General features: G+C 38.8%; 1 protein-coding gene across 6 annotated transcripts in view; it reads left to right on the forward strand.

The window, feature by feature from the left end:
* LOC133638431 (nucleus accumbens-associated protein 2) overlaps positions 1 to 21506 on the forward strand; it is a 138896-nt gene that overhangs the window by 98884 nt on the left and 18506 nt on the right. For 5 of the 6 annotated variants that reach the window (XM_062031030.1, XM_062031034.1, XM_062031031.1 and 2 more), the window contains 5 exons: positions 6648 to 6824; positions 11619 to 11724; positions 11934 to 12031; positions 16414 to 16928; positions 17007 to 21004. In XM_062031030.1, coding sequence (XP_061887014.1) covers positions 6648 to 6824; positions 11619 to 11724; positions 11934 to 12031; positions 16414 to 16928; positions 17007 to 17063 — 953 coding nt within the window. In that variant the 3' untranslated portion in view covers positions 17064 to 21004. Of the gene's footprint in view, positions 1 to 6647; positions 6825 to 11618; positions 11725 to 11933; positions 12032 to 16413; positions 16929 to 17006; positions 21005 to 21506 lie in introns of those variants that run through there. The other variant, XM_062031033.1, reaches the window with a different exon arrangement.

The following is a 21506-nucleotide window of genomic DNA, read 5'->3' on the forward strand; positions in this document are numbered from 1 at the left end:
ACTGTTACATGTAGCTGTGTAATGCTGCATTCCATTTGTACTGGGAAGTCTGAATTTCTGAGTTCCTAGTCGCAAGTTTAAATTGGAGCGACCCTCTTCTCCCCTGCCCCGAGTTCGGATTGCCTACGCGGAAAGTTTGAAAGTTTTCAACACCCTTGTTGGCTTTCATAAAAGGCTGCTCTGAGAGTAAACAATATGAGAAGCTCCTGTAATGTCCGTTATTAGCACTTCTGATTGTTGAGCACTAAATCAGCCGTATACAATACGTTGTTGGATGTCTATATATGTGGTAATGTTAATGTAGTGTAAATCACCTTGTTTTTATGTGGTTTATGTGTTTACTCTTCATCTATAGTCTTTGAAGGTTGCAGAAGGTCCGCATAATTGTCCAGAAGTTGTTTATATTCAGCTAAGGCAAGCACAATAATAGCTTTTGTGGATATTGCCGAGTTGGTAACTGGAACGCTCTTAACTTCGCTGCGACATCATTCCCAGCTCCCAACTTCCAACTACCGATGTAAATGGAATGCTATTTGGTAGTCACTATGACAGTATTTCCAAGGGTCAGTAAATAGCCTTAAAGGCCTACTGAAATGAATTTTTTTTATTTAAACGGGGATAGCAGATCTATTCTATGTGTCATACTTGATCATTTCGCGATATTGCCATATTTTTGCTGAAAGGATTTAGTATAGAACAACGACGATAAAGATTGCAACTTTTGGTATCTGATAAAAAAAAAGGCTTGCACCTACCGGAAGTAGCGTGACGTAGTCAGTTGAACATATACGCAAAGTTCCCTATTGTTTACAATGATGGCCGCATGAAGTGAGAGAGATTCGGACCGAGAAAGCGACAATTTCCCCATTAATTTGAGCGAGGACGAAAGATTTGTGGATGAGTAAAGTGCAAGTGAAGGACTAGTGGGGAGTTGAAGCTATTCAGATAGGGAAGATGCTGTGAGAGCCGGGGGTGACCTGATATTCAGCTGGGAATGACTACAACAGTAAATAAACACAAGACATATATATACTCTATTAGCCACAACACAACCAGGCTTATATTTAATATGCCACAAATTAATCCTGCATAAAAACACCTGCGTGTTTGTTATGCTAGCTCCTAGCTCCTCTGCTAGCTCCTAGCTCCATAGAACACGCCAATACAATTCAAACACCTGATCAACACACACAATCACTCAGCCCAAAAGACCGTTTACCTAACCCAAGGTTCATAAAGCTTATATATTTTTAAAAAGTTACGTACGTGACGCGCACATACGGTCAAGTTATCGAATGTTTAGCAGCCAAGGCTGCATACTCACGGTACCTGATATTCAGCTGGGAATGACTACAACAGTAAATAAACACAAGACATATATATACTCTATTAGCCACAACACAACCAGGCTTATATTTAATATGCCACAAATTAATCCTGCATAATAACACCTGCGTGTTTGTTATGCTAGCTCCTCTGCTAGCTCCTAGCTCCATAGAACACGCCAATACAATTCAAACACCTGATCAACACACACAATCACTCAGCCCAAAAGACCGTTCACCTAACCCAAGGTTCATAAAGCTTATATATTTTTAAAAAGTTACGTACGTGACGCGCACGTACGGTACGGTACGTGTTATGCTAGCTCCTAGCTCCTCTGCTAGCTCCTAGCTCCATAGAACACGCCAATACAATTCAAACACATGATCAACACACACAATCACTCAGCCCAAAAGACCATTCACGTAACCCAAGGTTCATAAAGCTTATATATTTTAAAAAAGTTACGTACATACGCAAAAAAAAGCCAAAGCTGCATACTCACAGTAGCACGTCTGCGTCTTTGTCATCCAAATCACAGTAATCCTGGTAAGAGTCTGTGTTGTCCCAGTTCTCTACAGGCGTCTGTGTATCCAAGTCAAAAGTCCTCCTGGTTAGAGTCTCTGTTATCTGAGTTCTTCCATCTTGACTGCATCTTTCGGGAATGTAAACAAAGAAGCGCCGGCTGTGTACTGTTGTGGCTGACTACGTTCGAAAAATACGTCCATTTCGCACCGACAACTTTCTTCTTTGCTTGCTCGGCTTCCTTCTCCATAATGCAATGAACATGATTGAAACAGATTCACGAACACAGATGTCCAGAATACTGTGGAATTATGAAATGAAAACAGAGCTTTTTCGTATTGGCTTCAATGTGGAAGGCATACCCGTGTTCGCCGGGCCACGTCACGCGCATACGTCATCCTCAGAGGCGTTTCGAACCGGAAGTTTAGCGGCAAATTTAAAATGTCACTTTATAAGTTAACCCGGCCGTATTGGCATGTGTTATAATGTTAAGATTTCATCATTGATATATAAACTATCAGACTGCGTGGTCGGTAGTAGTGGGTTTCAGTAGGCCTTTAAAAAGAGATTAAATGGATTTTGCGAAAATTAAGGCCTTAAATTGCAATGGCATTACATTCGATTTCTAGAGGCATTAAAAAATGTTATACAATGAATTGTATGCCTGGGCCGATAGTCAATTAATCGTACAATAAATGAGAATAAACTCAATAAATATGTCCGTTATTGATAAATTGCAACGTCTGTCTGTTTATTTTTTTTGGCTTTCAAACTGGATATAAGAGGTCTTGTAAGGTCTGAAAGCGTGAAAAGCTTTACCTCTATAGCAAACACTGCGCTGGAACGGCAAAATCAGACAGCTTTGGGGTCCCAAACTTTGCCATTATTTGGTGACTGTAGCTCGTGTAGCCCTTAACTCTGACACCGTGTCATATTAGTGAGGAAGCTGAGCTTTGTTTCATACACGACTCCTTCATGTGAGTCGTCTCCAGTTCAACACACATGACCTCACTTGGCTAACATTAACAACTCTCGTGACACACCTCACGTGACCTACGATGGATAACCAAGGCAATTCTTACAACAGGCCGCACTCTTTTATTCACTGACATTCCTACAGTAACTGAATACGAGTTCCTTCAGCTGCCTGACACTTTAAACTTGCTATCGGATGTACCCATTTTAAACAACTGAGGATGTAAAACACAATTCAAGATGTTAAATTGACTGAGCTGATTTTTAATGCATTTAAAGGACTTATTGGTATTTTCCAAATATCGTTCTATGACATGTCTAAAATGTTTAAATCAGTCATTCATTTCCAAACACATTTGCATTCCTAGTGTGATGTTCATTTATTATTCCATAAAAACCTTTTAATTATTTCTTAAAATTGTATCCTGATTAAAAAGTGTATCCTCTAGTTTGTGACTATTCTAAGGTATATTTTAGAGGACATGCATTTTTACAGGATGTTTTAAAGAGATACCATTTTTAAAATGGCTTCTTCGTATATTATGTTAATTAGCTAATTCAGTGATATCTCAGCACCTGAGTTTATTCGGACAGTGGAATTAAATGAATCCATAATCTTTGTTTTTCGGTACACGGAGGCAGGACCTACTTGCAATTCTCTTCCACATGTTTTCCTGTGTGTAGTAGTGGTTGTAGTAAACATTGGCATCTATAGCGACACTTTAATGTTAATTCTTATTCATATAGACTTTAATTCTAATTCGCTAGAGAGTAAATTAGTGTAATCTTTTCAACTATTCAAGATTATCATCGTCCAATGCTTATAATTGTATCTATACAGACATGTAAGCTTTTGACTATACACTATATTGCCAAAAGTATTGGGCCACCTGCCTTGACTCACATATGAACTTGAAGTGCCATCCTACTCCTAACCCATAGGGTTCAATATGATGTCGGTCCACCTATTGCCGCTATTACAGCTTCAACTCTTCTGGGAAGGCTGTCCACAAGGTTGCGGAGTGTGTTTATAGGAATTTTACACCATTCTTCCAAAAGCGCATTGTTGAGGTCACACACTAATGTTGGTCGAGAAGGCCTGGCTCTCAGTCTCCGTTCTAATTCATCCCAAATGTGTTCTATCGGGTTCAGGTCAGGACTATGTGCAGGCCAGTCAAGTTCATCCACACCAGACTCTGTCATCCATGTCTTTATGGACCTTGCTCTGTGCACTGGTGCACAGTCATGTTGAAAGAGGAGGGGGCGCGTTCCAAACTGTTCCCACAAGGTTGGGAACATGGAATTGTCGAAAATGTTTTGGTATCCTGGAGCATTCAAAGTTCCTTTCACTGGAACTAAGGGGCCAAACCCAACTCCTGAAAAACAACCCAACACCATAATTCCTCCTCCACCAATTTAATATTCGGCACAATGCAGTCCGAAATGTACCGTTCTCCTGGCAACCTCCAAACCCAGAATATTTAGGAGTGGGGAAATTTCACAACTGGATTTGTTGCACATCCTATGAGAGTTCCACGCTGGAAATCACTGAGCTCCTGAGAGCGGCCCATTCTTTCACAAATGTTTGTAGAAACAGTCTCCATGCTTGATTTTATACACCTGTGGTTAGGACACCTAATTCTGATCATTTGGATGGGTGGCCAAATACTTTTGTATTCTGTTAGCTCTCCTATAGCCAGACCTCTTTTAGTTAGTTGTTAGCCATTGTTAAATATTGGTACATTCAAGCCTGAGACTTTGAACATCTGTTGTTAGCATAGTTATATTAGAAACCTTTTAGCCACTAATAGTAGCTGTTTAATATTAGCCTGTTTTAGCTACCTCATAGCCAATGTTAACTGCTAAGGCCTGAGGCGGAACATCCATTAAAATTGTTATACCTCTGACTATTTGTTAGCCACTGTTAAAGTTAAAGTACCACTGATAGGCACACGCACACACTAGGTGTGGTGACATTACTCTCTGCATTTGACCCATTCCCTTGTTCCACCCCCTGGGAGGTGAGGCGAGCAGTGAGCAGCAGCGGTGGCCGCGCTCAGGAATCTGTATTTTAACGTGTTAGCTGCTTAATCGCAACCATAAGCCGTTTCAAACTCTGTTAGCTATCTGAAAGCCCGTGTCAACAACAGCTAAATGTCTATTTAATTTTTATTCAAAACCAAATGAGCTGCAGCTGTTAACTTTAGTGCTATTTTAATATGATTTGATTGGCCACAGTATGTGGAGTCATCTGTAGGTTAGAATAAACAATTTACTTAATCAGACGCCATTAAGACACATTGGTCTCGCATGTACACTCTGTGTGGGCTTTTGGTGGGTGCAATATTTTCTCTGCTCGACTTTGGCGCTCGCCGACAGAGGAAATTCATTTGATGTCTGGCCAAATTTCAAAGTAAAACTCATCATGACTTGCAGAAATATTTACTTAACGTCTACATAACCGCAAACGTCAGCTTTTTTGGAATGTCATATTTGCTCCTTGTTCAGACATGTTATGCACTGTGTGCGCAGAGCGAAAAAAGCTACATGCACATCCGTTTCATTACATTTACATTATTTAACCTTTCATAAATCACGGACGTGACATGTCTTGAAAAAAGCTGCTGTGTGTGTGTATGTCGGGAGGATGCATTGTAACCAACAGAGCACTCTGGATATACCACTGCTGCTTTTGATGTTCTTGTTTTTTCGACCACATGTTTACATGAACTTGAGGATTTGACCGAATTCCACATTCCTACCTTTATGTCTTTAAAAACAGGGCCACCTCCATTTGTGCATCCAAAGTTAGGGCAGTATTATTGTGCTTAGTACAACACTTGCTTCGAAACAGGAGTTCAGAACATTTATTCATCCTCACATCAATAAATTATACAGTCGTGGTCAAAAGTTTACATACACTGTCTTGAGTTTCCAATAATTTCTACAACTCGTGATAGAGTGATTGGAGCACATACTTGTTGGTCACAAAAAACATTTATGAAGTTTGGTTCTTTTATGAATTTATTATGGGTCTACTGAAAATGTGACCAAACCTGCTGGGTCAAAAGTATACATACAGCAATGTCAATATTTGGTTACATGTCCCTTGGCAAGTTTCACTGTAATAATGCGGTTTTGGTAGCCATCCACAAGCTTCTGGTTGAATTTTTGACCACTCCTCTTGACAAAATTGGTGCAGTTTAGCTAAATGTGTTGGTTTTCTGACATGGACTTGTTTCTTCGGCATTGTCCACACGTTTAAGTCAGGACTTTGGTAAGGCCATTCTAAAACCTTAATTCTAGCCTGATTTAGCCATTCCTTTACCACTTTTAATGTGTGTTTGGGGTCATTGTCCTGTTGCAACACCCAACTGCGCCCAAAACCCAACCTCCGGGCTGATGATTTTAGGTTGTCCTGAAGAATTTCTTGCTAATCCTTCTTCTTTACTGTCCCATTTACATAAAACTACCACCACCACTACCACCACCATGCTCGACGGTAGGATGGTGTTCCTGGGATTAAAGGCCTCACCTTTTCTTCTCCAAACATATTGCTGGGTATTGTGGACAAACAGCTCAATTTTTGTTTCATCTGACCACAGAACTTTCCTCCAGAAGGTCTTATCTTTGTCCATGTGATGTCAGCAGTGCACTTTTAATTTGTGATTAAACAATATCTGCACGATGAACATACAGTAATTCTGAACAAAACTATTGAGCAATACTCAAAGATGCTTTATGCGATACATTGTGATGTTCTCTGATGTTTGTGTATCAATATCGAAAACTTAGTCTCAGCTTATTCCCATCACTCTCCACAGTCCCGGACAAGCCCGACATGGCGGGAGTGCCACTGGCCTTGGAGAACCGCAACTGCGTGCTGATCCGTCGAGACCTGGTGGCGCTGCCCGCCAGCCTGATCAGCCAGATAGGCTACCGCTGCCACCCTAAGCTCTACACTGAGGGCGACCCCGGGGAGAAGTTGGAACTGGTTGCTGGTAGGCACTACACACATTGTGAATGTACTGATACAAATACAGTGTGACACAATCGAAAAAGATAAAGGTAGGCAATCTTAGGGTAACTGAGCAAAATCACTCTCTGCTCATCATGGGTGAATTACATGAGGTGAAATAAAACGTCGCAAACACATCCAAAAGTCTGTAATATACGGTAACTATCAATATGATACAAAAGTGAGTAGGGGTTGAGTTGGCACACGGGTTGGTTCTCCCACTTATTTATTGTCACGAGAAGGCGCTGTCTCTCAAATTATTGTGAAAATGTACAAAATTGCTCAGCTACATAGTCTTCTCTGGAGTGAGCTAGTTGAACTTGAGGTGAGAGGACTTTCTGTGTTTTTCATGTCAAATACTAAATATTTCCTTCTTCAGTATTTTTTTGGAGGGGGGAGGGGGGGGCTTTTACGCAAGGTTTTCATAACCCAAAAAATGTTTACCCTTAAAAAGTGTAAATAGTTGAGATTGATATTAGCTAACTGATTAGCTCAACACAGTTGTTAGCCTTAATGCGAGCAAGGAGTTCCATTTATCACATTCTGTTTGAGGGTGGTTATCACATATATTTATATACCGTGTTAATATTAGTGCTGTCTTTTTAAATCTTTTAAATTTGGATTAAATGCCGTAAATTACTTGCTTGCATAAATCAAATTAACTTTAAAAAAGACACATTATTTTGACACAAATGCAATTTTATTGTCAGAATGTTTTGAAATGCATGCGAACACTCCTACAGACATCACTCAGGAGACGATTTAATAAGTATTAACAGTTTTAGCTATACTGTAAAACTTACAATTGTTGCTTGGAGCGATGAATGAAGAATCCATACAAGTAGAAACACTGTGGATGTGCTAGAGCACTACCAATGAGCGAATTCATACACAAACATTTTTTTTAATGTTTTAATTGAATGCACGTTATGTATTTACTAAAAACTTGGTAACAGTTTTATCTAAATTCGAGTCAGCGTGTATTTTGAAGAAAAAATTGCCAGTGAGCACACCAGTCAGTCTCTCCTTACTCATGTTTGCATTGGCGTATGCATTGACCTGATCACTGACCGTACAATAACCTGCTGCGCCTTTCAGGTAACCCTCCGCATTTGAGGTAGAGAAGCATGTGCGGTCAATCAAAATAAATTGCGTGATTAATCTGCGTTTATACATGATTTATGCAATATTTATTTTGGTTTTAATCACATTATATGTATATGAATTCATATATATGTATCACATATGAAGTAGGCTGGCCTAAAGATGCAACCTAAACAGGAAGTCAATGTTCCTTGCTTATTTTGTGTTAAGATGCAATAACTTATGTATTTGTGCAATTAAACATTCAAATTTAGTTGTGCCTTCATTCCCTTTTTTTGTAATAGTTTTCCCATTAAAATAATCTGTCAAATGTCTTTGATTTTATTACCTGTTTGTTACGTAGAATTGAAAAATAAAAAGGAATACGTATTTTATAAATAACAAATTTCAATGTAGGAATGACATTTTGAATATATATTTGGATGAGCAATATTTGAGGACTGCATGAGTGCTGTCTGCACAGGAGAGCTGCGGTTCATTCATGGGAAACATGCGCTTTAACATATGTATATAGTGACGTTTTGATGCAGTCCATTACATTGTTTGTGTTTAAAAAAAAATAATGATTCCAAACTCAATTTAGTGAAAAAAAGATTATTATAAATTGATTATAGCAATTGTTGATATTATCACATTACAAAAATAACATGAGATGCTCTTCGCAGATCATTTAGGCAGAATTAAAAGGCTCAAAAAGCATGATAAAATTGTATTATTTTTTTAATTATCGTGAGACAAAATCATGATATCCGCTTCATTTGAGCAACCTAATGAATTTTATTGTCTTCATTGTGTGGCAAGCAATTCACGCCAATGCTTTTTACCTAAGTTTCAATGTTGACAAAATGAACATGTGACTTTTAAAGCCTAATCAAGCATTCACACTGTTTTGTTTTTGAGGGGGGTTTATTGTCTTGGCTGCTCACCAGTGAAATGCATGTACCATATTTTCCAGACTATAGAGTGCACCGGGATATAAGCCGCACCCACAACATTTTTGAAGAAAAAATAATTTTTCCATATATTATCTGCCCCAGACTATAAGCCGCAGCGACACAAGTTATTTACACAGTAAGATTCTTTAAATGTTTATACCTTAATTGTTTCCAAACGGTGCCTGTCACATGGCAGTAAAACGGCTGATCAAAGAAAACAGAAGTCATCGTCATGGACCCACCAACTGCGGAAGCTGGCTCTCCAATCAGCTAAACAGACTCAATAACTCCACGGTGACGTCTTGGTGAATTTACTGAGGAATTAGTGAAACTGAAACGATACAAAAATAATGCTGTTATAAGTTAATAATACTAACGCAGACACTCGTAAACGTGTTCGCATATTAGCTAATGCAGTGGTTTTTAACCTGGGTTCGATCGAACCCTAGGGGTTCGGTGAGTCGGCCTCAAGGGTTCGGCGGTGGTCAAAACACACCCGGCTCATCGTGTAAATACAAACTACTCCCTATCGGCGTATTACGGATATGACAACAGCTGACTGGTTTGCAGGTGTGTAATTTGTTGTGAGTTTATGCACTGTGTGGGTTTTGTTGTTCGAACAAGGTGATGTTCATGCACGGTTCATTTTATGCACCAGTAAAAAACATGGTAACACTTTAGTTTGGGGAACATATTCACCATTAATTAGTTGCTTATTAACATGCAAATTACTAACATGTTGGCTCTTAACTAGTCATTATTAAGTACTTATTAATGCCTTATTCGGCACGGCCTTATTATAACCCTAACCCTGACCCTGACCCTAACCCTAACCAAATAACTCTAAATTAAGTCTTTATTACTAAGAATATGTTCCCCTAGTGTCCAAATAACTCTAAATTAAGTCTTTGTTACTTATAATATGTTCCCCATACTAAAGTGTTACCAAAAACATATAACTTTGTCTTGAATTTGAAAAAAAACATCATTCAATTTTTCACTAAAGACGGGTTCGGTGAATGCGCATATGAAACTGGTAGGGTTCGGTACCTCCAACAAGGTTAAGAACCACTGAGCTAATGCTATCAACGCTAGCGTCATTACATTATGAACTATGCATGAAAACACTCCTACAGATATTACACATGGGACGGTTTAGTAAGTATAAACAGTTTTAGTTATACTGTAAAACGTACAAACGTTGCTTGGAGTGATGAATGAAGAATCCATACAAGTAAAAACGCTGTGGATGGCTAGAAGACTGAGAAGCACTACAGTTGGGGTAAAAAAGCACTACCAATGAGCTAATTCGTCCAAAAGATAGCGCCATAGCACAAACAATAAAACACCCTGTTAGTGTTTTTGCTTTTTTTGTATACATACAGTATATAAAATTATTTTTATTATTGAGGTCAGCGAAGAAAAATCCATAAATTAGCCACTCTGTCTTATAAGCCGCAGGGTTCAAAGGGCACGAAAAAAGTAGCGGCTTATCGTCCGGAATTTACGGTATCTGTACATTTAAAAAAAAAAACAATTGTCAACCTAGTGCCATTCTAGTCTATATTGGTTAAATTCTCTTTTCATTTTATTTTTACATTTTATGAATGTTTAAATGTACATTTGTATTGCTTGAATAAGCGGTGGTTGATTGACTTTAGAGTTTCCACTCTGCCTTGTTATTGAAATGATATGCTGTGATGTGTTAATAAGCATTTATGGTCCTATTTATTTCCTCGCCATCTGTACTCTGTGTTGGCATCGCCCAGCATTCATTTCTCAGGGATTTACACATTCTTTTCTATTCTTAATTAAAAATACAAAACACGTCAATTTAGGGAATATTATTTGTCTGATTTGATGAAAACATCCGACAGCTACGGCTTCAAGGAGGAGTACGAAGTAAGTTGGCGTAATAACTTCCTGTCATCTGCCGCCTATATTCTGTATCCGTCTTGAAATATTGTTTCAGCTCGTAGGGCTGCAGCTATTGATTATTTTAGTAATCCATAGTGATCTGTGGATCCATACTTGAATATTGATACCATCTCTTTAGGCTCTAATATCGATCCTCCAATCAAAATATCGATATTTTCGATACTTTAGTTCAGGGGTTTCCAAACTTTTTCAATCAAGGGCCGCACACTAAAAAGTCAAAGTATGCGGGGGCCATATTGATATTTTATTACTTAAAAATATTGAAAACAGATATTGTCAGCTTTGTGTTATTGGAGACTAAGTATCTCATTCCTTTTTTTTTTGTATTTTATTTTACAAATAATAATACGGTGGAACAGGGGTTAGTGCATACGCCTCACAATACGAAGGTCCTGAGTAGTCCTGAGTTCAATCCCGGGCTCGGGATCTTTCTGTGTGGAGTTTGCGTGTTCTCCCCGTGACTGCGTGGGTTCCCTCCGGGTACTCCGGCTTCCTCCCAAAGACATGCACCTGGGGATAGGTTGATTGGCAACACTAAATTGACCCTAGTGTGTGAATGTGAGTGTGAATGTTGTCTGTCTATCTGTGTTGGCCCTGTGATGAGGTGGCGACTTGTCCAGGGTGTACCCCGCCTTCCGCCCGAATGCAGCTGAGATAGGCTCCAGCACCCCCCGCGACCCCAAAAGGGACAAGCGGTAGAAAATGGATGGATGGATTATTTGGACAGAAGAAGAGCACAACAGAGCCAGATTATTCAAATGTTTTAGTTGTCTTCTCCCCCACCTTTTTTTCCCACACAGGTACACAGGTGTTCATGACTCGAGGACAACTCATGAACTGTCACCTCTGCGCCGGCATCAAACACAAAGTTTTGCTGCGTCGTCTCCTAGCAACCTTCTTTGATAGGTGAGGCACGCACAACGCTTTGTATGAATCTCTAAGAGTCTTTTGTGATTCCCAACACCCTTGCTGTTGTCACAAAAGCCACTTTCACACTCCATCTGTGGCCACATTGTGCAATGCGGTTTGCAGTGTGTCCTCATGTGTTTGCATTTGCTTGGTGATCCGTCCTGTTGCTGACTTTGCCCCCTGGTGTCGATTTGCCCACATTGCAGAAACACTTTAGCCAACAGCTGTGGGACGGGTATCCGCTCCTCCACCAGCGACCCCAGTAGGAAACCCCTGGACAGCAGGGTCCTCAACGCTGTCAAACGTAAGTGAATTCTCTGAAATACACACACAAATTGAAAAATAGAATACAATTGGAAGTAGATTTGTTTCCACATAACAATATTAAAACACAAGTAGTATTATTACAATGATTTGTATTATTCCTATTTAAAATGGAAATAAATAACTAAATACAAATATTTTAGTAATACAAATATTTTTTTTAATATATATATAGTTTTTAAGGATTTTTGTGTCGAAATGAAATAAAAATATGATCATTAATAACATTTATGATAGATAGATTGCGAGTTTACTGTGGTATTCACTACACCAACCAGTAGAAAATAGATGGATATATATATATATATATATATATATATATATATATATATATATATATATTCCTCGCACACTAACTGACTGAAAGAGCGCGCACTTGCCTTGCGCTCGCCTGACACTGCGCCGCGAGCGCGATGATGTCACGTTATCGATGGGAAAATGTATTTTTAGACAATATGATTAGACACCGAGAGTAAGAAGCGGTAGAAAATGGATTAGAAAGGACAGATTTAAAAAAATAATAATAATAAAAATATATATATATATATATTTTTGTTTGTTTTTAACTTGGTACTTCCTGCGGGGCGGATTTTGGACGCTGGCGGGCTGTATTCGGCCTGCGGGCCGTAGTTTGGGGACCCCTGGCTTAGGCACTCGTATCCCGAGGTACCGCTCTAGTTACATTTTCATCAGTGGGTTTAACTTTGTAAAGTAATTTAAATGAAATATTTAAATCAAAATAAAATATGAGAATATATGACAAACATTGCAAAGAACTATTTATAGCGTATTTGGTTCTGTGACGGAGCTCTTAACTCAAAACACTTGTATCTCAAAATAATGTCTTCTATTGAAATTAATTTAATAATTATGTACAGCATCTACCTTGGGGAGTGGACTCGTGCGATATCTCCTTCCAGCTGCAACACCGTCAAACACACTATCAGCAGCTTTTCTGTATTATCATGGATAACTGTCCATCTATAAGTTATTATTTTGACATTGGTGGCTGGGGTTAGACTCATTCTGCTTCAATATGGCGCAGACTAGCATTGCTACGCTTGCACTGCTTCGCCAAGTTGTCGATCACTAGCTTTAAGCTAATGCTAGCAAATAAAATCAAATGTTTTGGGCGGATCTTTCGGGGTTCACCACCATGAAATTTGCTACGCCAACTAATGCTGGGGATGCTTAACAATAATTCTTGCTTGCAACTCAAACCATAACAATTAGCTGAGACACAGCTGCTATCTCAAAACAATCTTAAATTGAAGACAGCTTAAGTTGAAGTACCACTGCATGTCTTTTTTTTTAAAAAATTTCTTAGTATGAAGATATTTATCCCTGCACTTTATAATCATACAATAGATAATATTAGGTAAAAATAAATAAAAAAATTCTGCACCTTGACATTAAAATATGAAGAAATGTATAATTTTGTTGTTCTGAGTAGGCTTAGTTAGACCAGTGTTTTTCAACCTTTTTTGAGCCAAGGCACATTTTTTGCGTTGAAAAAATCCGGAGGCACACCACCAGCAGAAATCATTAAAAAAACGAAACTCAGTTGACAGTAAAAAATCGTTGTCTTAATTGTTGGATATGACTTTAAACCATAACCAAGGATGCATCAATATAGCTCTTGTCTCAAAGTAGGTGTACTGTTACGACCTGTCACATCACGCCATGACTTATTTTGAGCTTTTTGCTGTTTTTCTGTGTGTAGTGTTTTAGTTCTTGTCTTGCGCTCCTATTTTGGTGGCTTTTTCTCTTTTTTTGGTATTTTCCTGTAGCAGTTTCATGTCTTCCTTTGAGCGATATTTCCCGCATCTACTTTGTTTTAGCAATCAGTTGTTTTCATCCTTCTTTGTGGGGACATTGTTGATTGTCATGTCATGTTCTGATGTACATTGTGGACGCCGTCTCTGCTCCACAGTAAGTCTTTGCTGTCGTCTAGCATTCTGTTTTTCATTCTTTTTTAAATTTATTTAATTTATTTTATTTTATTTTATTTTTTATTGTCAACGCTTAAAAATCTCTAGGTCAACTTCAGATATTTTTATACGTTTTTATTTTCAGTTTTTTTTGTTTTATGCCCTCTTGTCATCAGAAACTTACATTTTTATGGCAAACACAATATGGACAAAATATGCAATATTTTCCCCAAAAAAATATTTCAAAGTGGAATATTGTTATGCCCCTACTCTTCCAGGCCAGGGTCATCTAAAGATCACAATAACTCGTTTTAAAACGAGTATATAGCCTGGCATTCCAGGCTATAGCTCCCAGACTCGGGAACAATTTGCACCAGCCCCTTCGTGATCTTGACTGTGTTGACACTTTTAAGAAACATTTGAAAACTTCTCTTTTTAGTAAAGCTTTTAGTTAATGCACCTTTTAACTATCAATTTTAATCCACTTTGTTTTATTTTTATGATGTTGCCCCTGTTGTTTTAATTGAATTGTTGTTTACTTCACATATGTTTTGTACAGCGCTTTGTGATTTTATCTGTGAAAAGCACTTTATAAATAAAATGTACTTACTACTACTTTACTTTGTAGCCAGTTAAAGGCCTACTGAAATGAATTTTTTTTATTTAAACGGGGATAGCAGATCCATTCTATGTGTCATACTTGATCATTTTGCGATATTGCCATATTTTTGCTGAAAGGATTTAGTATAGAACGTCGATAAAGTTCGCAACTTTTGGTCTCTGATAAAAAAAAACCTTGCCCCTACCGGAAGTAGCGTGACGTTGTCAGTTGTTCACTCCCTCATATTTTCCGATTGTTTTCAACGCAGCTAGAGCTATTCGGACCGTGAAAGTGACGATTACCCCATTAATTTGAGCGAGGATGAAATATTCGTTGACGAGGAACGTTAGAGTGACGGACTAGAATGCAGGGAAATAAATATTTTTTTTCGCTCTGACCGTAACTTAGGTACAAGATGGCTCATTGGATTCCACACTCTCTCCTATTTCTATTGTGGATCACGGATTTGTATTTTAAACAACCTCGGATACTATATCCTCTTGAAAATGAGAGTCGAGAACGCAAAATGGACATTACAGTGCCTTTTATCTCCACGACAATACATCGACGAAGCTCTTTAGCATCTTTAGCATGAGCTAACGTGATAGCATCTGTCTCAAATGCAGATAGAAACAAAATAAATAAATCCCTGACTGGAAGGATAGACAGAATATCGACAATACTATTAAACCATGGACATGTAACTACACGGTTAATAGATCTCAGCCTGGCAAAGCTTAACAATGCTGTTGCTAACGACGCTAAGGCTAACTTAGCAACCAAAGCTCACAGAGCTATGATAAAAACATTAGCGCTCCACCTACGCCAGTCAGCCCTCATCTGCTTTGCTCAGCAACACCCGTGCCCACCTGCGTTCCAGCGATTGACGGCGCGACGAAGGACTTCACCAGATCATCCGTGCGGTGGGTCTGCTAGCATCAGCTAGGCGTCTGCTAGCATCGGCTAGGCATCTGCTAGCATCGGCTAGGTGTCTGCTATCCGAGTAAGTGGTCCTTGTGTTGCTACAGCCACCTACAACGTTTTTCTTTGCAGCCTCCATTGTTCATTAAACAATTTGCAAAAGATTCACCAACACAGATGTCCAGAATACCGTGGAATTATGAAATGAAAACAGAGCTTTTTTGTATTGTATTCAATGGAGAAGGCATACCTCTGTTCCTCGGGCTACGTCACGCGCATACGTCATCCTTCGAAGGCTTTTTCAACCGGAAGTGTGGCGGGAAATTTAAAATTGCACTTTATAAGTTAACCCGGCCGTATTGGCATGTGTTGCAATGTTAAGATTTCATCATTGATATATAAACTATCAGACTGCGTGGTCGGTAGTAGTGGGTTTCAGTAGGCCTTTGAGTTTTAGTTTCGTTCTGCATAGCCTTCCCCAAGCTTCAATGCCTTTTCTTAGGGGCACTCACCTTTTGTTTATTTTTGGTTTAAGCATTAGACACCTTTTTACCTGCACACTGTCTCTTGCTGTTTCCGACATTTACAAAGCAATTAGCTACCGGCTGCCACCTACTGATATGGAAGAGTATTACACGGTTACTCTGCCGAGCTCTACACAGCACAGAAACTCAACAACAACACATCATTTAGAGACTATAATTACTGGTTTGTAAAAATATGTTTAACCAAATTAGGTGAAATCAGATAATTTCCCACGGCACACCAGACTGTATCTCACGGTACACTAGTGGGCCCCGGCACAGTGGTTGAACAACACTGCGTTAGACTATAATTGTGTCTCAAGTGGTACATTTTTGAAATTGTACTGAATGAAATAGCAACTTTGTTGTGCCTTCTCTTTTGCAGTCTACTGTCAGAATTTCAACCCCAACTTCAAGGAGAGTGAAATGAATGTGATTGCTGCTGACATGTGCACAAACGCACGGCGCGTCCGCAAGCGATGGCTGCCCAAGATCAAGTCCATGCTGCCCGACGGCATGGAGGTGTACCGCGCCGGCATGGCAATGGCCGGCGCCCCCGCGGGCCTGGGGCTGGGCCTCGGCGCCATCCCCCAACAAGGGGTTCCCCTCCCCTTCGAGCCCGACTTCAAGACCTTTGAGCAGAGGCTGTATCCCGACCGTAAGGACCCTCTGAGGACTCATCCACCGCTAGCCGACGGAAGCCCAGGCTCGGCGACGGCGGGAGCGGAGGCGGAAGCCGCAGGGGGTGGAGCTCAGGAGGAGCAGGATGAGGATGAAGATGAAGCCGGCTTAGGGACCGTCAACGGATCACTGGCGGCGCCCGCCTTGATTCCCGGCACTGAGGCGGGCGCTTGCGGCGACGCCTCGTCCGAGCAGGAAGGTTTCGGACAAGGCCTGAGGGTGAACGGACAGTGAATGTTGGCGCTCACGTCCTGAAGTTCGCTTTTAACCTTTTTGCTTGTCGCAAATCCTCCGCAGCAACTCTCCTCCACTGTGCTTCCTCCAGAGAAAATATCCAGTGCAAGAAGCTTGTGATCTGACGCCACAGGAATTGGTCACACTGAGGTGAATGTGTACACGTAACGATACACGTACAAAGCGGTCCAAGCAAACATAGGCATGGCATCCAGATAGTCGCTCGCAGTGTTGACCGAATTGAATCTCACCCAATTCGCTACTTTTTGGACACAAAGGCAATTCTCTTGTCTGCGGTTTATCGACTGTCCAAATGTATCCCCAATTCCTTATTTCTTTGGAATATACGTCATTGATGCTAATTAAAGTTAAAGTACCACTGATAGTCACACACACACACACTAGGTGTGGTGAAATTATCCTCTGCATTTGACCCATTCCCTTGTTCCACCCCCTGGGAGGTGAGGGGAGCAGTGAGCAGCAGTGGTGGCCACGCTCAGGAATAATTTTGGTGATTGGTGATGACAAATACGCTAATGTGTATTTGAATATATTACATTTCAAATAGTACACATTAGCATCAAGCAGAGAAACATTATTTGCCTCCTGAGCGTATTTAACAGTTTACTGCATCCTACTGGAGGACACATTCGTCCGTTCTCAATGTTTTTTGTCCGCAAAACACAAGTCACAGTTTTCTATGTCACGCCTTCATATTCAGTGTTACTGTAACAATATCTAAAATCTCAACATGGGCCATAATTGTATTTTCTTTCTTTAATTATGATAAAATAGTGACTACGTTTACAGTAGATATACTACAAAAGAGTTATACGGTCACATTATAAACACAAAAAAATTATTGTACGACAAAAATAAAGTCACAACATTACGAGAAAAACTAAATTATATTCTGAGTACTTTTTCGAGGAATAAAAAAGTTGCAAAAATTTGAGAGCAAACATTTTTTAAAGTGCTGTCAACTGTTTATTTTTTTAAATCCGATTAATCACACTTTTCGATTTGCATTAATCATGATTAATCACAGTAAATGACTCGCTTACATAGTTTAAATTAACAAAAAAAAACACCCCAATATTTTTACATATGGAAAAAAAAATGTTCTAAGAATGTCACATGCAAACATTTTTTAAATGTTTTACTTGAATATATGTCATTTATTTGCTCAAAACCTGCTAACCATTTTATCTGAAGTACTGGAATTATTTTGGGGTGAAATTTGGCAGCAAGCACACAGTTGGAGTCTCCTAACTCATCTCAACTCACGCCACTTTTAAATTAACCAACCGCGGTTTACGTAAAGGAGCATGTGTGCTCAAAATAAATTGTGTGATTAATCTGCAATTATTTATGATAAATGCGATTTTTTTTTTTTTTTTTGATCAATCACGAGTTAACTCATTATTTTTGACTGCTTCAATTTTTTTATATATTATTTAGGGCTGTCAAATTTAAGGAGTTAGTTTTATTTCACGGCGTGGCGAAGTTGGTAGAGTGGCCGTGCCAGCAATCGGAGGGTTGCTGGTTACTGGGGTTCAATCCCCACCTTCTACCATCCTTGTCACGTCCGTTGTGTCCTTGGGCAAGACACTTCACCCTTGCTCCTGATGGCTGCTGGTTAGCGCCTTGCATGGCAGCTCCCGCCATCAGTGTGTGAATGTGGAAATACTGTCAAAGCGCTTTGAGTACCTTGAAGGTAGAAAAGCGCTATACAAGCATAACCCATTTATTTATCATTTATGTGATTAATCACATATATTTGTCGCAATAATTACGTATAAACGCAGCACAACCATTTTAAAATCGCAGCTGCTGGCAAGGATGCTATTAGTTCTTCATCGCTGGAAAACCTGCAGCAACAAAATACCACAAATAAGTTAAGCAACGCTTTTGTAGCAACTGTGATTAATTATGATTAATCCAGATTTAAAAATCTGATTAAGAAAATGATTCATTTGACAGCACTAATATTTTTATCTAAGCTGTATTTTTTTTTTTTTTTAAGTTACTACCTAATAAAAATAAAGTTATAACCTAAGCTGACTGAATCAGTATTTATTTTTTCAAAAAAAGTTTGCAATCATAGGATTTTTTTACGTTATCTCCTTATGATACATTTACAATCGAAAGTAGTAGTTACATTTTTGTTTTTGGCCACACTAATGAATGTTAGGTTTTGGTTTGTGTGGAAATTTTGACATAAAATTACCTGACTTTTTTTCCGCCTTATAAATGTAGTGCAATCTTATGACTTTATTCTAATAACTTAAACACTTTTTTTTCACATTTTTGGAAAATAAATTGGTGTGACTCTTATACTCCTTTGTAGTATACTGTACATATGCAGAATAACAATTGGAGCATACCCCGTGGGATACACTGTAGTCATCTGCAGTTGTTTTTTTTTATTCCCTGTGACCTGTGATGCCTGTGTCTGCCTCGGACCGCCATTTCCAACTACACAAACCCACACACGCGTACATGCAGTGTAGATGCTAGCCGATGCATAAAAAAAAAAAATATCCATGCAATGCAACAATGCTTTTAAAGTACAATAATCTTGTCTTGGGGTTAAAAATCCTGAAGAAGAACAAGCACTCAATGTTATATTGCATGCGTGGCTACAAATGATGAAGAACAGTTACTCATTAACATCAAAGCATCCACAGAGAACTGTGATTAATACATCAAATGACTGTTTTAAGTTGTTATTAATTAGTTTTTTTTACTGGGATCTTACGTCAGTGTGTTGGAACTTACCTGGGTGTCACCCGGAGACGACTGTCGCATCCCCGGTAAGACGCACAGCGCCTGATTTTTTCCAAGAAGCCCTTCAGTTGTCCCTTGATGTGGTTTACATCCACATGGTCTTTCTTTCATCCTGTTATTTTGTATTGTTCCAGAGGGGAGGGTGGGTAAATTATTGAATAGAAGCATATTACACAGTACAGCTGGCTTATTGTATTTGCACTCGAAAAGGAGAAATTATACATTTTTCAAAAGAAGCGACTGAATTTGAAACTGAAAGTGTCCTATATGTTGTCCCAGGTAATGTATACATTTGAATTGATATGTGGTCCTATTTTTTTAGTAATGGGGGCAGTGTCCAATATGGATTTGAAACTTTTTTTATGTACCTGTCTTGCTTGTGTGCTTTTATTATTTTTCTCCCTACCAATTTATTCCTGATTAATGTTAAATAATCATTGTTTTCATTGATCAAGATTGGCAGAAGAACAAAAACGATCAAAGACAAAACCCCGACACATATTTGTTTAGTCTAAAAATGTGCCATTCCCGAGGTTCTAGAAGAAGCTTTAAGAAGGTCCTGCACAAAGGTGTACAGGGTTGTAATTGCACTTGGTGATGTTTACAATGTTCTCTCTTATGTTTTTCTTTTGTTTGCTTGGGTCACTTAGAACAGGGCTATTATAGAACAGAATGGCTGAGATCCCAGGATGAATGTAAACATCAGCGCTGCTTTGGCAAAGTGGTCAGATGTAGACATGTTTTGGCTTTATTTTGTTTTTTAAATGTTCCTAAAAGGTCTTCCAATAGGGGTTACATTAGCCTTTCCCCTGAAATGAATAGAAATCTGAATGAGTCTAATCTGCCGGCTTTTAGCACTTTCTTTCTTTCTTTTTTTTTAAGTCATTCTCATACTAAAATTACATGTATTTTCGTATTTTCTCAAATAGTGGCCTCTTTCTAGCAGCCTAAATTCGACACTTGGTGAGTTGTCTGCTTCAACAAATCAACGTTTCTCCCTAAATAGAGGTTTGAAAAGTTTGTATAACACATAATGCACATTGGCATGGTCTTACAGTGCAAGTGCAAACATGAATAAACTTAAAACAAATGGATGATTTCCAATAAATAAAAGCTTAACAATTGCTAACAAAATGCACATAGTGTAGGTGAGGTCTCATGGCCATGCAGCAAGTGCAAATTTAAAAAAAAAAAAAAAACCTTTGTAGATTAAACATAAGACAAACAAAATACACATATTCTTGTGGCTGTGCAGCAAGTTCAAAATAAAATACAATTCAGACATTTTAGGGCATCAATCAAATAAAGGGTTAGTTTAAAAAAAAAAACCTAACAAAGTGCACATAGGTGCGGTCTTAATCTTCTCCCTAAGAGGGTTTACAAGAAATCACTATATAGATTAAACATAAGACAAACAAAATACTCATTGACAATGTCTTATGGCTGTGCAGCATGTGTAAAAGGGAATACAATTAAGCCATTTTAGGGCATTTCCTTAAGTAAAGGGTTTACTTTAAAATACAAAGTGGATTAAACATTAAGCAAAAATACATATCAGCGTGGTTTTATGGCCGTGCAGCAAGTTCAAACATGAATAAACCTCAAACAAATGATTTCCATCAAATAAAAGGTTAATAGGTAATAAAAAAAAATGACAAAGTACACATGAGTATGGTCGTGCAGAAAGCGAAAAGTGTATAAACTTCAAACAAATGATTTCCATCAAATAAGAGGTTAAATAGTTGACTGACAAAGTGTGCATAGGTGTGGTCT

Source organism: Entelurus aequoreus, linkage group LG21 (assembly GCF_033978785.1).
Source record: "Entelurus aequoreus isolate RoL-2023_Sb linkage group LG21, RoL_Eaeq_v1.1, whole genome shotgun sequence".
Classification (NCBI taxonomy): domain Eukaryota; kingdom Metazoa; phylum Chordata; class Actinopteri; order Syngnathiformes; family Syngnathidae; genus Entelurus; species Entelurus aequoreus.